This window comes from Austrofundulus limnaeus, unplaced genomic scaffold, assembly GCF_001266775.1.
Source record: "Austrofundulus limnaeus strain Quisiro unplaced genomic scaffold, Austrofundulus_limnaeus-1.0 Scaffold12, whole genome shotgun sequence".
In the NCBI taxonomy this organism is placed as follows: Eukaryota; Metazoa; Chordata; class Actinopteri; order Cyprinodontiformes; family Rivulidae; genus Austrofundulus; species Austrofundulus limnaeus.
In genome coordinates this window covers 4,294,119-4,312,716 of record NW_013952414.1, presented here as the reverse complement: position 1 = coordinate 4,312,716, position 18,598 = coordinate 4,294,119, and the positions used below count along the sequence as shown (strand labels likewise).

General features: G+C 34.8%; 2 protein-coding genes across 3 annotated transcripts in view; both read right to left on the bottom strand.

The window, feature by feature from the left end:
* Positions 1-7,338: 7,338 nt before the first annotated feature.
* On the bottom strand, positions 7,339-9,685 carry timm21 (translocase of inner mitochondrial membrane 21). The gene is made up of 6 exons (XM_014002363.1): positions 9,270-9,685; positions 8,744-8,806; positions 8,540-8,637; positions 8,386-8,459; positions 8,151-8,256; positions 7,339-8,015 (listed from the first exon to the last, which is right to left on the bottom strand). Exons 1-6 carry the CDS (start codon positions 9,553-9,555, stop codon positions 7,923-7,925), a joined length of 720 nt encoding a protein of 239 aa, XP_013857817.1. The 5' UTR covers positions 9,556-9,685; the 3' UTR covers positions 7,339-7,922.
* Positions 9,686-10,561: 876 nt separating this feature from the next.
* Positions 10,562-18,598, bottom strand: part of neto1l (neuropilin (NRP) and tolloid (TLL)-like 1, like) — an 84,306-nt gene continuing 76,269 nt past the window's right edge. Inside the window, exons 12-13 of one of the 2 annotated variants that reach the window (XM_014002359.1) lie at positions 15,760-15,834; positions 10,562-11,234 (exon numbers count right to left, since the gene is read on the bottom strand). In XM_014002359.1, the coding sequence (XP_013857813.1) occupies positions 15,774-15,834 (61 nt within the window). In that variant the 3' untranslated portion in view covers positions 10,562-11,234; positions 15,760-15,773. The remainder of the gene's footprint in view (positions 11,235-15,759; positions 15,835-18,598) is intronic. The other variant, XM_014002360.1, reaches the window with a different exon arrangement.

The following is an 18,598-nucleotide window of genomic DNA, read 5'->3' as shown; positions in this document are numbered from 1 at the left end:
ACTTTCCCATGATTGTTAACAATACAATGAGACTAAATCATGTACAAACAGCAACTCCAACACTGCAGGGTAATAACTAATAACTAACCTAGAGCAGGAGTGCTGACATACACACATCCTGGTAGCTGTGAACTAACAAGTCTTTTATGTTAAAAGCTCACGACTCAAAGCAAATGTGTGGAGGAAACACAGACATGAGTCAGGCTCTCTGTAACACATTTGAATCATTTGATGAAAAAAAAAACATTTTATTGGATTTTGGATTATACGCTACCTCTAGAGACCGCCTCGTACGGCGGTGGCATTTCCAGTTGAGAGTAGGAAACAGCTGGCGGCAGAGCTGTGGAGGGTTCCTCTATCGACACGTCGTCCTGGACGCCGTACCAACTGGGCCAGACGGAGGCTTGCTGCAGAGGGGAAGAATAATTTAAAACAAACAAAAATAAATAAACAGAAGCATGTAAAGTACAGACGTGTGCAAGTATTTACATACAGGAAGCAGGCTGTAAACTGAAACTTTGACTTAAAATATTAAAAACTTAATGAGACTGTTTCCAGTGAATAGTATACGCAAAATTAGTTCCTTAAAACATGAACAAACAGAATTAAATGCAAATCTAGTGTTTGCTTTCTATTTTAAAAACACGTCAGGAGGGTGGCATTTTACACAACTATACATTTGTCTTGTTCCACAATTTTTATTATGCCAGTTGCGTCACTCACCAACCTCCAGCTGCACTTTTAAAATAGAAAATATGTATTGTATTGTGTGTACTTGTTTTTACTACAGGGTGAGGACTATTTGTGCCATAGTTACTATCAAAGTGAGGTCTTTGATGTAAAGTGAGGACCTCTTCAATGTCCTCACTTTGTTTGCAGCTCTGCTGTGCTTTACTGGTTAGGTTTAGAGCAGGGGTGTAAAACTCATTTTCACCGAGGGCCACATGAGCGTCATGGTGGCCCTCGAAGGGCCACTTGTAATGAACTTTGATGTTTCACATTTAACTTTGACTAAACAGTTTTAACACGTCCTCTTTTAAACACTGATAAAAAACTAAGTGTGTGACTAACTAAATATATATCAAGATTAATATATAAAGAATATCAAAAACTTCTGAAAATCGGTCTCGTTTAACAGTTACTGAAATAAATGTGTTGCTGAATTACGCAAAGCCAAACAACAATATTTTAAAAATCAAATTATTTCAGCCAGTAAGAATCCAAAAAATATTATGGGAAACGATTAAGTCAGTGACAGGTGAAAGTAACAATAAAACATTTAATAACAATTCGCAAATCTCAGTAAATGGACTTCTTGCTTCTGATCATGAAAAAATTGCTAACTTATTTAATGAATATTTTATTTCTTCAGTAAGGACATCATTACCGGGACAAGCTAATAGTTTAAAGTTATTTAAATATCCTGACACTTCAAATTTCTTGAAAATGCATGCCAACACTTTTTTACCATTGTTTCATCATTTGCTTAATTTATGTATTGTGCAGTCCATTTTCCCTGATGCCTGGAAGTTTGCTCAGATTACTCCCATTTTTAAATCTGGTGATCAACAGAAGTTTCAAACTATCGGCCAATTTCTGTTCTTCCTATTTTTTCTAAGTTACTTGAAAAAACATTATTTAATCAACCACTTCAGCATCTAGAAGCTCACACAGTTGATCATTATACTCTCTTACAAAAAGTTACAAAAGTTGATTTCTTTTCAACTTTCATCATCTGCAATACAAATGTTTTCCTCTTATTTGACTGATAGGTGTCAGGTTGTGAAACATGGAAGCTCTGTGTCCRGGTCTCTGCCCTGTTCCGTGGGAGTTCCGCAGGGTAGCATACTGGGCCCATTGCTTTTCCTATTATGCACAAATGACCTTCCAAAAATATTGAAGTATTCAAATATTTTAATGTATGCTGATGATACTGTTCTTTTTTTGTCTGATTTCAATATTGAATCTATTAATAGTCAGTTACAAGCAGATCTTCAGACATTTCATGGTTGGCTTCAAGATAATCTTTTGTCAATTAATGTTAAAAAACTGTGTGCATGTATTTTTCCTCACCCAGGAGACATTTCAATATAACAAATCAACTCATTTTTTAAATAAACCCCTTGATATTGTCACTACCTACAAATATCTTGGAATTACTTTGGATTCTCATTTGACTTATTGTGATCATGTACAAGTCTTAAACACTAAGTTGAAACAGAAATTATACGTTTATTCAAAAATTAGATCCAATCTGACATCTTCTGTTTCAAATATCTATCTTCATGCCATTATACTCTCAACCATGTCGTACTGTTTACCTGTTTGGTCTCTTACAACATATGAAATCTTAGAACCCATAGTTAGGCTCTACAACAGGGCCTACAAAATTCATAAAAAACTTCCTGGTTGGACTCATCACTGTASAGTTCTTTCATTGTCTGATGCCTTGACTTTTCCGAATTATGTTTTGTATAGTGGTATTAATTTATATTTTCAGATCTTCCAAGGTGCCAATTATGGAACTCTCTGTGCATTGYTGCCCAAATCAAATTCTGGAAGTGGTCATTCAACTAGATCTGTTACAAAAGGACAGCTGATATTACCAACTTTTAAAAACTGTTACGGCCAGAGGTCTTTCTTCTATGTTTATAATAAAGCATGGAATGACGTTCCTCAAAACATAAAGTCCTTTTCAAAACTACAGCCCTTTAAGAARAATCTTGTCTGCCATCTGCTGGACACTTTTTGTAGTGCTCATATTTAGACGTCCTATTTTGCAAATGCTGCCTTTTTGAAGTTTGGTATGCTTGTTTGTCTTTGTGTCTATGATGTGATTGTGATGCTGTAATTCAGAGTGTTTATGTGCTGCAGAACAGGAACCTGCTGTAAAACAGCAATTATGCTGAGTCAGGCTTGATTTTTAATAATCTTTTCCTGTTAAATAAATAAATCAAAATCAAATCAAATCTGAAATAAATACAGAAATATTATTAAAAGTAAAGGCATATTTAGTTTATGGTTGATGCTGACTTTAAAGCAGCTTATTTTAAGATATTAATACTGAGCTATTCAACTAAATTGCTCAGTTACTTAAAGCCAACAGCTCAGGGACAGGAATTTATTAAATTTATTTTTATTTAATTTATTTTTATTAAATTTATTTTGTTGCATTTAATCATAAATTAAAAAAATCAAAAATTTAAAGATTACCATTGATATAAGAAACAATTTTCATGTTTTGTAAAAAATTATATATAATAAAAATAAATATAATAAATATAATAATATAATTTTTTGGGGGTGGGGTACAAATATCAGCACCCGTCCTTTTAAAAAAGCAATTACCCAGATTTAGAAGCAGAAAAAAAATGCAGAAAAATATGACAAGATTATCTTTATCTGCTGAAGAGTCATCTCTCAAGAGGCTGGTTCAGAAACTATTTTTTACTTAATGTGTCTATAAATTCATTGGGAAGGTAGAGTTAAAGTACAGTCACTTTTGTGAAAGCCTTACATCATGGAAACTGCTTCAAAGAGTTTTAGATGATCTAAAAAACTGAAAGGTGCTGGAAAGCGGTACAAACCCCACTTGTAAGCTTGAGAAGAAAAACCCCAAACAAACACAGAGAACTGTTCTTGATCGATTACTCAGATCGTTACAGAAATAAAACAGCATTTAAGACATCTTCAAAAAAAAAAACAGAGACTTGCATTCTGAAATGAAAATGTAGCCCTTATTTGTTCCACTTTTACATGAAAACAAAAAATACAGAATCTTAACGATCAAATAGCAATAAAAATGTTTTTGGTTTTCTCCTTTTATCAAATGCACAATCCTTTATTGTATAGATCATGTTTTTGCCCTCATCTAGGTGTGCATGTCTGTTAGCAAAATATACCACAAACCACTGGAAGAACTGTAATAAAACTTGCAGAAATGAATCACTGGATGTACATCCACAACTGATTTAACTTTTACAGTCGACTTGATTCAAGCTAGCTCCACAACCAACTATACTTGACAAACGATGATTTTAAGTCCACTGATTTTAAATAATTGACCTAAACTATGGTGTGGTAGTAGTTGAGACTAATCCCCGGCACATATTCTGAGTTTGCACAAGATCTAATGTTACCATTATTCCTCCTTCGGAAATGAGAAGACGGTTTAACCAACTATGTGCATTCAATACTACCTGTTAGCAAAATACCCTATGAACMAATAGATAAACCACATTAACCACTAATAAACAGACTTCGCCTTATTCAAGATGACTGCCACAGACAACTGAACTTAGATGAAATGAAAACGACAACATCTTAATATATTTTACAGTGAACTAAAGTTTGGTGTGGTAGCAGCTGGGAGTATATCGCAACACATCAACTGCAACGTCTCACAATATCTCACAATATAATTTAAAACAATCTCAGTTCAAATGATCACCGGCTTTAAATGTGGAAAGAGGTATGCATTTATTTCAAGGAATGCTAGGCTTATTGCTTTAATGGTTATGACTGCAGCTTGTTGATGCTACATTTAACAATGTAAACCTTTATTTTTCATAACAATATAGTTTAGTTAAGTTTAAATATGCTCAATCACAAGCTCAAACAATTACGATTAAAAACAACTGATTTTCCTCCAATACATTTTTATTTTTCTCATGAGAAAAGTAAACATTTGGTAATGAGTACCAGTAATAAAAAAGCAACTGTTGACCTTAAAGTAGTCAACTCTTATCTAGGATTCTTGCCAATATTGTTGCATAATAGTTTCAACAAACATGGTTGAAATGTCACTCTGACACAAAAAAATGTCAAAACGATGACCTGCTGTTCTACAACTCCTTTAATATTAAACAAAAACAGAAGGATGTGTTTATTAGGACACAACCTTCGCAACCTGGCTCAGCATGCCAAACGTGAGAAGCAGCTTTCTGAAGTGAGAGTTAATGAGTGGCAACTTTACTATTAGACTGTTTTATTCTTGTTTGTTTTGTTTTTCTCAGATGGGCCAGTATTTTCAGGCCCAGCCATCTTTAGGGTTAAAAGAGAATGGTCCAAAAAAAAATTGAAAATATCCCATCTCTTGAACACACAACACGTCCAACTTTGAATGTGGAACGGAGCGATTCACATCATGGATGTGCAGCTGACAGATCTGCAGCAACTGTGGGATGCTGTCACGTCAAAATGAATCAGAATATTTTCCAACATTTTGTTGAATCTATGCCACAGAGAATGAAGCCAGTTCTGAAAGCAAAAAGGGGGTCCAATCTGGTACTGGACATGTGTACCTAATTACAGTGGACAGYGAGTATATAAAGAGGAGATGGAGCTGTTCACTTACACTTTGTCTCTCACACATCTGATGAAGGTAGGCCCTCCCACCAACAATCACTATCTGGGCATTGCGTGTGTTGCTCAGGTATGCAGCTAGCTGCCTCTGTCTGGACCGGTACCAGCACACGTAGAAGAATATCTTTATGACGATGAATATGATCACAACTCTGTAAGGAGAAAAAAAAAGGGAGACATGTTAATTAGATGGCTTTGTTTGGTGGGAAACTCCCATTAATCCTTTCACATTCGATTCCAAAAAGCCAGACTTTCATGTAGCAATTTCAAGTAGTATTGAGCAACATCAGCCATTTTAAATGTTTTTCTTGGGTTTTTTTCTGCTATTTTAGTCCAGGAAATGTAAAGCATTAAGAATGTAACAGACAAATGAACATCACTTTTCCATAAAAAACACAACAAAAATCTTGATCAGTGTAAAGATCGTACTCACATGTACCAGTAAAGCTCCATTTGGTGAAATATATTTATCACTGAAAGATGAGACTCATTACGGGAAGATTACTTTCTCTCTCCTTGCCAGAAATGTTTCCCTGCAAACATTAAATTACTTTTAAAGTTATCACCACATGGATATAATGTATTGCATTACATCACATCAACATTCAAAAGAAATCTAATAACAAGCCCAAGCTTGTCAACTTTAAAACAGAAAGCAACTTTAGCACCAAGCCCACTTTCGTAAAAATTTGCTACTGATTAGCTAAAAGCAAACACGGCTATCAGAGCGTAAACTTACTTTTAAAGCGACACAATGAGCCTCTGAGTTAACTACAAACATGTGCCATTTCTGTRCGTGTTTGCGGGGACGGCAAAACACGTCCTCTTCCAGGTGCCAGGCAGAGATTTAAGCTAGTTTTTGCTAAAAGATMCCGTGTCGCAGGCCAGAAGAACAACAGCTGTATTCACTCATTTACCAGAGCGAAACAACAACCTCAAATAACCCGTTTCATAAATGTTACTTTATGGTATTTGTATCCTGTCATTACCTATTAACAGGACCAGCTATTAGTTAACTTAAACAAACAAGTTAACTAGTCAAACGGAGTTGAAGCTAACGCAGACTGACTGACCACATCCTCTTGTTGAGGCGCTGCCTTTTTTCTCAATGGGCGGTGTTCATGTGACTGCTGCTTTCACGTTTCCCGTAAATATGCATCCCCGTTATAAAAAAATAACTTTATTTGAATTGTTTTCAATTGAGTTATTTGTTCAATCAGGATATCTTTTAGATAGTGTTTTTAACATTAATCTGCATTAAAATCATGTACTTTTATGTTGTAAAACGTACGATACCTTTGTGCGTTTATAAAAAAATAGAAAAAAATTAGAGAAATGTATAACTGCTACATAAAATCATTACAAAGCGAAGAATTAAAAGAATCTTTTAATATCCAATCCGATAGTCATAACTTAGTACCAGACTTTGTGGGAAAAGTTATATAAAGATTGTATTTAGGATCGAAAGCACGAATACCAAAATTCCCGAGGGTCATAGAACGTACCACAAACCTGCCAAAAACACACAAGTGGGACACAAACTGTTTCACAATATTTTATAAAAAGTTTAAAGCAAGAGTTGTTATATGATCGTTATTTTTGTTTTCAGGACTTCTTAATCCTATTACATAATCTAAACAAAAAAAAAACTGGTTAAAAAAACTAAAAAAACAAAAAACAAAAACATTGTCATAGAAAACACGTTAAAATACATAATAAAAACAAAGGAAACCTGTTGAAATAAATTTTCACTGACATGTTTAAAGAGACTAAATATATATTGGCACGACCAATAAATAGATGAATAAAAATAATAATAATAATAATAAATAACGGGCTTTTGTTTTTGTAAACAGTGGCTTATAGATAACATTATTTTATTAGAATCTGATACTGTTTCAAGATAAAATGCTTGTATCTTGATTTGTGATTTCAAACATATTCAAAACAAATGAAACAATATTTAAATGAGAATTGAGACGAAAATTTTTTTTTATTTTGTATTTTATTCTTTGCTGCCATCTTATGGTCAATGTGGAAAACTACAGTCTAAAAAATGCAGACTTCAAAGACTATAATGAAAAGGACCTAATAACACTGAAACTTGTTTTTAAGATGGCAAATTCATTTACAATTGCTAAAATGACTAACTATACTGTAATTACAGAATCATGAAAATTAAACTCGGTGAAGCAAAAAAAAAAAAAAAACTATTAATTTTACAAGAAAACATTTTCAGAGGAAAAAAGGAAAACACTGTAGGTGGATTTCTTTGTTGTATTTTTGTTCCTGAGCATGTGACACACAATTACCCTTTCATAATAATTAAAACATCTCAGTTTTACCAAATGTTAACAGCCTCTGTAGTACAACATGAATTATTGGCACACAAGGAACTGGTACTTAGCTGTTCATCATGTTTTACATCACATATTGCTGTGCCAGAAAAATTACCCATAGCTGTTCGGATTTAACAAAAAAGTTTAAATTCAAATGCCACCTGCTTTGCAAATGGATATTATTTTCCTTTTGAAAATGTCGATTCTGAATGGCAGAATTCATCTGTTGTCTTCTACAATAATGGTCCGCTTGGGGTAGACGTCCATGTCCACAAAAATATAACGAAACTCAAATTTTCCAGTTTCAGGGTTCTGTAAAAACAAACAAACAACCAAACAAAACATTAAAATTCTAATAATTTTTCTTTCCTCTTTGCAAGTAATCTCTGATGTTTCTTGAGAAATTTGTCATAGCATGCGTCTGTCTGTCTGTGATCGGAGAAATACCTCTTTTGACTCTGAATGTACAGTTCCTTTCAGGCCTGGCTCCGAGCCTTCAATGTAAAATTTCATTCTCATGTGCTTCAGTCCATCCTTCAGGTACTCTACATGACTGAAATGGAAAAAAAAAGATTAAAAAAAACCACCCATAATGCCATAATAAAATTACCCATAAACATTAATGTCTTGGTGGCAGAATTTGTTTAAAACCACATGAAAYATGTGAAACAGTGACCCCCACCTAACTTGCTGCCTCCTTCCCCGACGGGTAGTTTCACCGTAGCACTTGATTGGTTCTCCAAATGCACCAACCACCTGCAGTTTAAATGGGGGGAAAAAATCTTTTAAAATAATGTAGCGTTTTTCTGTTTGATCTGAGATCCTGGTATTCTTACCTCTGGGTGTGATTTGACTTTGTTAAAGGCTCTTCCATAAACTTTGTTTGGGCCTTTGGAAGAAAACAGTTCCTGAAAAACCACATACAACAACCCACCTAAAACACAAAATAGACACAATATTATAATAGTTTACTTTTATTTGATGTAAAATCAGATGCTGTGTTTGGGGTGGTATTTATGAACTCTTGCTGCTGCGTTTACCCGTCACGCCCAGCCCGATGAGCACAACTATGAAGTAGGTGAAGTCTCGACCAGCTTCTTTCACTGGAAGACAATAATCAAAAGCCGTTTTAGTCCAAGTTTGTCTTCTTAATAAAATTGTGTTTATAAACTGCCATGAAATGCTTTCTTAGCAAGTAAAACTAGATGAAATTTAAAGACAACCTAAAATGATTACCCACAGTACAACTTAGAATGTGTAAATACAAGCATAAAATATCTCAATTTAGACAATTAACAGCACCTAATTCAGAATTCCTCTTATTGAATTTGCTTCTTTCTGATGCATGAGGTCAATAATTTAAAACAGCAAAGACAGCTTCTTGCACTCTGATTCAATTTTGCATTATGCCATTTTCCCCCTATAAATGTAATATTTCAGAAGTAACAGCACTAACTGGACCTCACTAATGTTGACAATGTGGCTTCTGATCTACAATGTGAAAATAAAACAATAACCATGCAGCTTAGTAACATCAGTGCACAGATAAAGGATGATTCTGCATACCTTTCTGGCCAGCTGTAGGTTTGGGACTCTCGCTCTGATACCGGGTCCTGGACACCGCCCTGTCTCTCTCCTCCGGGCTGCTCCGGTTCCTGGCCGAACAGTGAAGAGCCGCAGAGGGACATCTTGAAGCAGGAAGCTTTTCTGTCCTGAAGAGGACCAGTCCCGATGATGTGCTCGTGGACAACGTCCTCCTCACGACCTGCGCGAAACCACATTGCTGCACAAAGAACTGCGTGTGTTTCAGATTTCGGTGCAGCAGGGTTTTCAAAATGTTAACATAAGCCATTATTACGGTTTGTAAACCACGTTAACAAAACGAGAGCTACAGCGTCTAGCCTACCGTAGAGTCTAGATATTTAATTGTGATTTTTATAAAACATTAAAGCATAACTTCAAACATTACACTACTCAAATGTTTGCATTGCAAAGCACTGTCAAACACAAGTCAAGTCGCATGATTATGACGTAAGCTTCGTCTTCTTTGATATTGTTTTCGTGGTGAGCAGAACCGCTTGCTTTTACCGCCACCTTGTGGCGGGGAAGGCGAGAAAACAACAGACAACCAGATTATCAAAAATAATCTCTTTACGTCTTTTTTTTTTTTTTGATAAATACAATGAGAAGCTCGAAATAATCCTTCAAGGAGGTTTTAATGCAACAGTTCTAAAACTTTTCTATTTCTAAGCAACACCATAGTAGCATAGGCTAAAAAATAAGCAGTCAAACAAACACAAAACAAAGATAAGGACAATTTGACCACTGTATACATTAAAGTTATTGTAACATGACTAAATAAAATTTTTTTTAGAAACAATTCAATATGTTATGTCTGAGTTTAATGTTAAAAAACCTGAAAAGTTGACTCGCTGAGAAGAGAGAACTGGAAAAGGTTTGTTTTTTGATTCATATTCTATTACAGATTTTACACAAACTTGTTCTACCCTATTCTGTTTCAGAAAACTGGAGTGACAAAAAAAAAGAACAAACAATGGAAAACGGTAGAAATAAACCCATCTAATTTAAATCAAACAAGCCTTAAAACAAATAATTTTCCTAAGTCAACTCAAGCAAAAGCTTCATTTATAAAGATGACATTTTAAAAGTTTTGATTTACAATATTTTGTCTAATTAAAAAAAAATAATCAAATGCCTTCCATAGCTGTGTGTCTTGTTTTAAAGTGTTTAAAATCAGATTTCTCAGACTAATGCCCTAAAAAATTTTGATAACCTCAGTTGGAGTTGAATATATTGGGGATTTTAACTCAGTGTGAAAAAAGAACACGAGTCATTGATATCAGAAAACGTTAGTTTATTGAAAACATTTGATCCAGCATTTTATTCTCATGATACAAAATTAACACCATAATGGATTAAAAAAACACTAAAAAAGAAAATATTGTGAATGGTATGAAATGTGACAAGGAGACCAAACATATCAACAATAGTGAGAATTTAAAATGTTAGTTTTAAAGTTTAATTGAACTTTATTCAGAACATTTTATTCTGTCTTTTGTTTTTGCCGTAAAAATAACTTCATTCTCCACTGCAATGACATCAGAGTAGAAAACATGAGAAATAAACTGTCTGTAAATCAATGCTTAGATGAAAATGATTTAAAACCTGAATTTTTTTCACCATCAGCATTTTTATTAATTAATTTATTATTATTTTTTACATTAAAGGTTTCATAAGAGCCAAACTTTCAGTCCTCTGAGAGAATCCAACGCTCTGGTGTTTGCCTACTTCAGCCAGGTGTGGAGCAGCACAAAATGCATCTTCGTTGTCCAAGGCATCAAAGAAAATAAAAACAATAACCTTATCAGAAAGTTAAAATCACGACACTCTACATGAGTAAAGTTACTCAGGACAAGAGTTCACTCAGGACGCACGCGGGAGAGAAACCTTAGCTCCGATTGCTGTCAAACTTGGCAAGATGCAGCGGAGTGATGCATCTGTCTGATGTATCTGCAGAGAAATAAAAACACTGTTACTGCAAGTCTGCACATCTCTCACCAGCCTCCTGCTGCATGCGACTGATCCGAATCAGACTGACTCAGTTAGAGGAATTTCTGCCTCCGAGTCTGATCAGGAAAATCAGTTTGTGTGTGCATGGTCAAAGCCATGAGAAGTGGGGGTGCTGAGGGTGCTGCGGCACCCCCTTGGAAGATGCCAGAGGAAATGCATGTCCAACCACAACAGTTTAAAAAATAATATAAGGGGAAAAATGAACAACAATTAGTGCTATTATATGTTTGAATTCCAACATTATTTTGATATTAATGAGTTCTGTAAATCTGATTTAAGCCAGCACACACCCCCTCCCCACAACTGAAATATGTTCCCACAGCTATTTTAGATTAGAGGGCTAAGAAAATAAGAAACTTACTTGCTGGATATTTCATTTATTTATTCGTTTATTTGTAAATGATAAATTATAAATCAAGAGAACACAGAAAAACTCAACAACGTAGAAAGAAACAAAAAAGTTTTATTTAGTATTTTTCAGGAACATGTGCTTATGACTTTATGCATATGGAAGAAAAGAGTGAATGAAAATACATACAGTACAATGAAAACAGAAAAAAAAAACTTTACATAGGGTCGATGGCAAAGTAAATTAAATTGCCACAGTTAGAACAAACAAACACACACTGAGACAACACTAAGAACAAAAGACACAGGAGGAAGTGAAGGATGCTGATGTTGCATTTAGTCGTTGCATTTTTTTGCATTTGTTACTGACAACAATAGCTTCGCCTGCCAGTAAATACACATTATCTGACTGAACTCAAGTTCAACCATTGAATAAATCTCAAAAAGCTGCTAAAAAGTGTTACATTCAAGAGTTTTTTTGCACTCTGCATTCTAATTGATGATACAATGTGCTCAGAAAAGTTGCTAATAAGCAATAAAGGATTTGGTTTTACTGGTCAGGTTGTGTAAATGTAACTTTATTCACATTTTTACAAATGTCAAATGCTTAAATCTATGTAATTCTGAATACAAAACTTCTATTTATTCTTATTTATCTTATTCACTTTATTTTTATGTTATTATTAGGATTTTTTTTACAAAAAGCGTTATGCTAAGCTCGAGTGCAGATTATGTCCTCACTTTGGAAATATGCAGTCACATTACAATGAAACCCCAGATTTTTTTTTCCAAATCTAAGGTTTTATGCATTGGGACATGTTCAAAATGTTATATTAGCAAAAATATTTTTAGCTCTTAAGTTTTACAACGAGAGCAGTTCAATTTCAAATATCACCATTTACCAAAAATTACTCTGAAATGCAGAAATAATAATAATAATTTGAAATCTCAGAATCTACAGACCTAAACTAGCATGCTAATATTAAACATTAGCACATTAAATTATAATTTAATGTAAAAGCACACCTTAGTTCCGCAAATGTTGATTTGAGCAAAGCATAAGCTGTGTGGAATAATCTTTTATCACGCTAAACGCGTTGTTGGAGAGATACTCATTGGGGATTGTTATTATTTTGCAGCCATATGATTTGTGCAGAATACTGGCTGTGAGCTAAATTAACTCAGTTATTACTGCCAAGGCTGGTTCCACAGTTTGGTATTTTGGCTTAGATCTGTGTTGCATAAGTAACAAATGTAATCAAATATTGTTGTTCATCTGATATCATATGTATCTGACTTTAAATGATGTTATTATTTATGTCATGATACAGAAAACCGTAAACGTGGAAAAGAATGTACTTTCTTTTTTGCATACATGGCTTCAATCTCATCAGGGCAAACACAAAGTTAATTAAGCTGTCCATCAGATATCATGATTATTGGTATAGTTATTTTTAAAATTTTTTACTTGACAGCACACATTTTCAGGGTCAGTTTTTCTCTGACACTCTGTAGTCCCCCCCCCCCCAAAAAAAAAAAAAAAAAAAAAAAAAACTATTAATTTTACAAGAAAACATTTTCAGAGGAAAAAAGGAAAACACTGTAGGTGGATTTCTTTGTTGTATTTTTGTTCCTGAGCATGTGACACACAATTACCCTTTCATAATAATTAAAACATCTCAGTTTTACCAAATGTTAACAGCCTCTGTAGTACAACATGAATTATTGGCACACAAGGAACTGGTACTTAGCTGTTCATCATGTTTTACATCACATATTGCTGTGCCAGAAAAATTACCCATAGCTGTTCGGATTTAACAAAAAAGTTTAAATTCAAATGCCACCTGCTTTGCAAATGGATATTATTTTCCTTTTGAAAATGTCGATTCTGAATGGCAGAATTCATCTGTTGTCTTCTACAATAATGGTCCGCTTGGGGNTTGAAAACACACTAAATGAACATACAGCTGTGGAACTAGTGATAAAATTTAAATGAAATTTTTAAAAGATGAAGCATTATCATTACTTATTTAAAAAAAAAATGGAAACGAATATTGTCAGCCCCAAAAGGTAAGTTAAGCAATGTAAAAACAGTCGTATTTTCATTTTGTGGTATAAAAAGTCTGTTTCAATACAAAGAACTTCTCTTTTATAAGGAGAAGTCAGCTAGGTTTAAAACTGAGCAACAAAAGTGAGTAATTTCATTTAAAACACAAATGCCTGTTGGGAGTTAGCCAACATGTTCTGATTAGATTTTGAACATGWATTAATGTCTTGTGAATATATTTGAATAATGATATTTAGCCTAACATGTTCTAAAGTTTGATCCTAAAACAACAGTTCAGATTTTGTGAAGTGGGTTTCTGTTCAAATGCTGTGAACAAAAACATTTGATCTTTTAGCGCTCTGGTCAAACTGGTCATTAAAAAGGCTATCTGTAACAGGTAGGATATTTATTATTAATAACCTTTCTGCTGAGCTCCACTTCCCAAGACCTGCGCTATTTCCTTTGAGCTTTTAGCACTGATGAATTTATAGTTTTTTCCTTCATAATATCATCAGTTTGTAATTGCTTTGTTGGATAGAAAAGAATCATGCAGAAGCTGCATATTTCGACCTCACTGTTATCAAGTTAAACTGCTTCTGAGCAGCTTTTAAATTCAATAATGTTAGGATGAGTTAACGTCCAAATTCTACTCAAACAAATTCCAGATTGGCCTAACTGCAAGCTTTTAATTAAAAACACCACTGTTCATGCTTGAAAAAAAAAACTTTAAAAATATCTCCAGTCACGATGGCTTTATTAGAAAAGAATTTAGACAATGAAAAAAACACTCCAACTTCTTGTGTTCCTTTTTTCCCCCCACAGTTAAACAAAGATTCAGGATCGACTGTGAGGAACAGAGACGACCGATTTAGGGAGGAAAAAATTCCCGTTGTCAATGGAGTATTCTCATCTAGTCCTTTGCATCCGTCTTTGCCCGTTTGATCAAAGTGTCCCCCCATCATTCAGCATGGTGTTGGTGTAAATCTCCACTCCGCTTTCCCCCCGACGCCCATTCGCACTCATCCAGGATAGCACTATTCTCAAGAAGTCTACATGATGGAGACAATGCAACACTATGTAGAACATAAGCAGACACACAAACACACAGATCAGAACAGCACATTGTCACGCTGAAACACAAAAACAATGGGCAGCGTTTATTGTGACAACTCAGTTAATGTCCACATGAAGTTGCGGATTTATTAAAGGTGAGTTTTATTTACAGCCATTTTTTTTACATTTTACTTTATGTTTTTAGCAACTTCATGGAAGCACACCGAAAGAGCCTTTGCATAAAAAAAAATGTCACAAGAAAATAAAATATGCTTAAATCATAAAAAGACACACTACAGCTGACACAAATCATGCAAATTTAAAAATGATTTCAGTGTGAGAAAATGAATGGAATTTCTCATTTCACCTAGCCTATTGTTTGTGCTTTTTTGTTGACTTTTTAGAATATTTTAAAATATTTATAATATAAGTTATTTTGTCACATTTTACAAACTTAAACCCGCTCTGGTAAAATATTTAATTTTAAACTCAACTTGTCTTTTTTTAAGCTCAGGTTTAAGTTTCATGTTAATTTAATTTTCACGTTTTTAAGTTTTTTGGGCATATTTTGTCATATCCTACAGCCCCCACCAGGGGACGCTGCAGGATCAGCAGCAGTCTATTTTCACATTAATAACTGCCAATATACTACAACTTACGCTAAATGTAGTTTGAGATAAATAAGAACCAAATGAACATGTAAAGTGATACAAATTTCAACTAAAATGCTTGAAAAAGTCATGCTAATTTCCATCAAAGCGTAAAATGCTTGGAAGTGAAGAGGACATAAAGTGAGCATCACAAAGACTTTAAACTCACTGAGAAAGTCAGATGGCTGCAAGCAAGAGGACCATCTTGATGAAAATGAATGTTAAAACAATAAAATAAAAATAAAAGGAAGATAAGCTCGTGCAAAAGTCACAGAAAAGAAAAAAGGACCACATATAAGTATTATTGAGCAAATGATGACTGCACGACAACACTTAAAGATGTTGAATGTTAGATAAGCAGGCTTACCTTGAGATTGTCGCCTAGACCCTAGTTGTGTTGTACTCTGATTCATGTTTGCTCAAAGAGCCAATGAGGCAGAACCTGAAATGTCATGGCTCTTTCATTTAATAACAAACTTCTTTGGCAATAGAGAGGTCAGATTGCACAAATATGCTCCAAAAGAACAAGAAACGTTGTTGTTTGATGGCCTTGAGGAGCCTTGCATGCAGAGTTGTGGTAAATTCATACAGCAGGGTGTTTAAAGAAAGTGCATGCAGGAAATGGTTCAAATATTAAAGAATTTTCTTATCAAGCAGTACTCCAGTATTCAAGGTACTCATTGCAAAGTCATGAAGACCGAACCAAAAATAATTCTTAAAGTAAAAACTTGTTCCACATGTTTTCCCATATTGACAATTAATAGTTCCATCCATCCATCCATCCATCCATCCATCCATCCATCCATCCATCCATCCATCCATCCATCCATCCATCCATCCTTTTATTTCCACTTTGTGTGAGGAGGAGGTGGTCACTGTGTGAGAGGTGGGGGACACCATGTACAGGTCAGTTAAAGAGGACATATCACGCAAAATCCACTCTTTTAGCTGTTAAAGGGGCAATATTATGTGTTTCTCAGGCATACAATTAAATACTATACCATAATAAAGTATCTATGTCACCTTCAGTTGTTATTAAAATGCTGTTTTTCTGTTTAAATAGAAAATAAACTTATATTCTCATCACTTCCTCTAAATGCCTTGAAACTGGCCTCTGTCTCTTAAAGAACCTCCTTCTGCTTCTGTCCTGTCCCGTTCAGTGCGGGGTGTGTGTGTGTGTGTGGGGGGGTGTTGCCTGCAAATACATCTTAAAGTTATTTTGAATCCGAAAAGCGCTTCACTGAGTGAGAAGTAATGTTGAGAGTTCCGCAGACAGTTTAAATTTCACGCTCTGTTACTGCCGAGAGCCTGCAGGAGTCATGGACGGGGTGTGTGGGGTGGGGAGGTGTGCTCCATGATGAGGAAGCTCAGCTTAAAGACACGTCCCAGGGGCCAAAAGGTGTTTCTGGTCCCCACCTGTCGTTTTGTTCCTCAGCATGGATTCCTAAAAACGCTGCAGGATTTCTCAAACATGCATGAATGAGTCAGAGCAAGGCTGTGGGCATGTTTTTATGAGAGTATAACATTATAACGTGATATAAAACTAAAAAAAGTTTATTTTACATGATATTGCCCCTTTGACTACATTTTCTTGTATACCCCGAGTATCTAGGAGTGCAGAAAATTTGGATTTACTCTCTCCTGGTGCTGCAAAGAYATCTTTACATTCTGTTTGGGTCATATTTTTCAACCCGTTCAGTATTTGTGACGGGATGTCTATATAAGGTCTTACCATGTACAGTTTGGTGGTCTGGGTCAGACTCTGGCTGCAACATGTAAGGGTGGATGGACAAGTCTTCTGTTGTTATCTTTTAATTCATTTGTAGAAAAATAAATTTAGTCGTAAAACCCTCTATCAAGCTAAACTGCATGGTTCTGGAAGCTGGAGGAGGGAGGGCTGTGAAGCGCCTTGTTTGGATTTAAAGAGACAGCCTCAAAACCCGTTAATCTGAGACACACCTCAGAAAAGGGGTGGGGCTTGTGGAGTTACACTAAGGAGGAATTCAGACCAAAGCAGTGTAGTTCCACTTTATATAGACCCCAAACTGAAGGATTTAAATGTTTAAAAGAAAGATTTAGAAGCATGACTTGTCTCCTTTAATTTCATAATTTTTAAGCACAATTAGTGATCAGATGCCAACAATCACTTGCGTTTGTTAAACAAAAAGAGCTGAAGTGTTGCTAAACTTGTCGGTCTAGTTGAAGAACTGCTTCTTAGTGTAACAGTGCTCCACAGCCCTGCTTGATTCCTGATATCTATTCTTGACAGTTGTCCTAAAGTATTTCAATTTAAAAGTCTTCTGTGAGGTTTCACCTATCCATTTACCTGCACATGCTTTGAACAGCCTAAAGACCCTGTCACATTGTAACGTTTTAGACAACTTTATGCCAACTTCTGAAAATTTTTAGACATCTACGTTGAAGAYSGATTTWAAAAAATCAAYGGCAAGCCTCTTTTAGGAGTGTACATACTGTCATTCTAACTAATTGATCAGATGTATAAATTATTAGTTGGCATAAGTTGTCTAAAATGTTCTTGTGTGACAGGGTCTTAATGTAGCTCACTCACACAGCTCAAACTTTGATGCTGTTTACGGTGAATTCAGTCTTTGTTTACAGTGAGTGCGGACCCACATTCCAGAACTTCATTTCAATATGTGAAAAATAAACTCTTTCAAACGGCACCATTTGACAGAGTTCAGGATTTTTTTGCATGTCAGATTTCATACTTTGCAATGAGTACCTTTTGTATGTTTTTTTTTAACTTTTGGCGTATGTTTTTAAACACAAACAATTGATTTTAAAGTATCAAGGTGCAAGTCAACAATATAATGTTTTAGTGAATAAAATTCCTATTAATATCAAAATGCTCGTTAGTTTGTGTAGAAAACGTTTTACAAATGCAGATTTCGTAATTTGCATATTAGCTACTCATACGAGGCACCAATTCAAGCCCTTTTGGTCAAAAACTGCACCATTACAGCATTTTTACAAAAGGTTTGCAATTGTGACAAAACAAAACCAAAGAACAGAAAAAACAGAAAATAAGTTCAGTAAATATAKATGACCATTTGCAGAAAACTAGCTGGTCTGCTTCAACAAAGATGAGAATGCAAACAAACAAACAAACAAATAAACTGTATTTTTCTGTTATTTTGGCCTTTAGTAACAATTTGAGACAATGGGAAAGGGAGCAATGACAGAGG

Bases quoted from the DNA above. Each gene is read 5' to 3' on its own strand.
- timm21 (XM_014002363.1), bottom strand. From the start codon at position 9,555: ATGGCTTATGTTAACATTTTGAAAACCCTGCTGCACCGAAATCTGAAA. The intron at 8,807-9,269 runs GTATGCAGAATC...ATTGTCTTCCAG, and splicing joins ACCTACAGCTGGCCAGAAAG to TGAAAGAAGCTGGTCGAGAC. The intron at 8,257-8,385 runs GTGGGGGTCACT...TTTCCATTTCAG, and splicing joins GGAAGGAGGCAGCAAGTTAG to TCATGTAGAGTACCTGAAGG.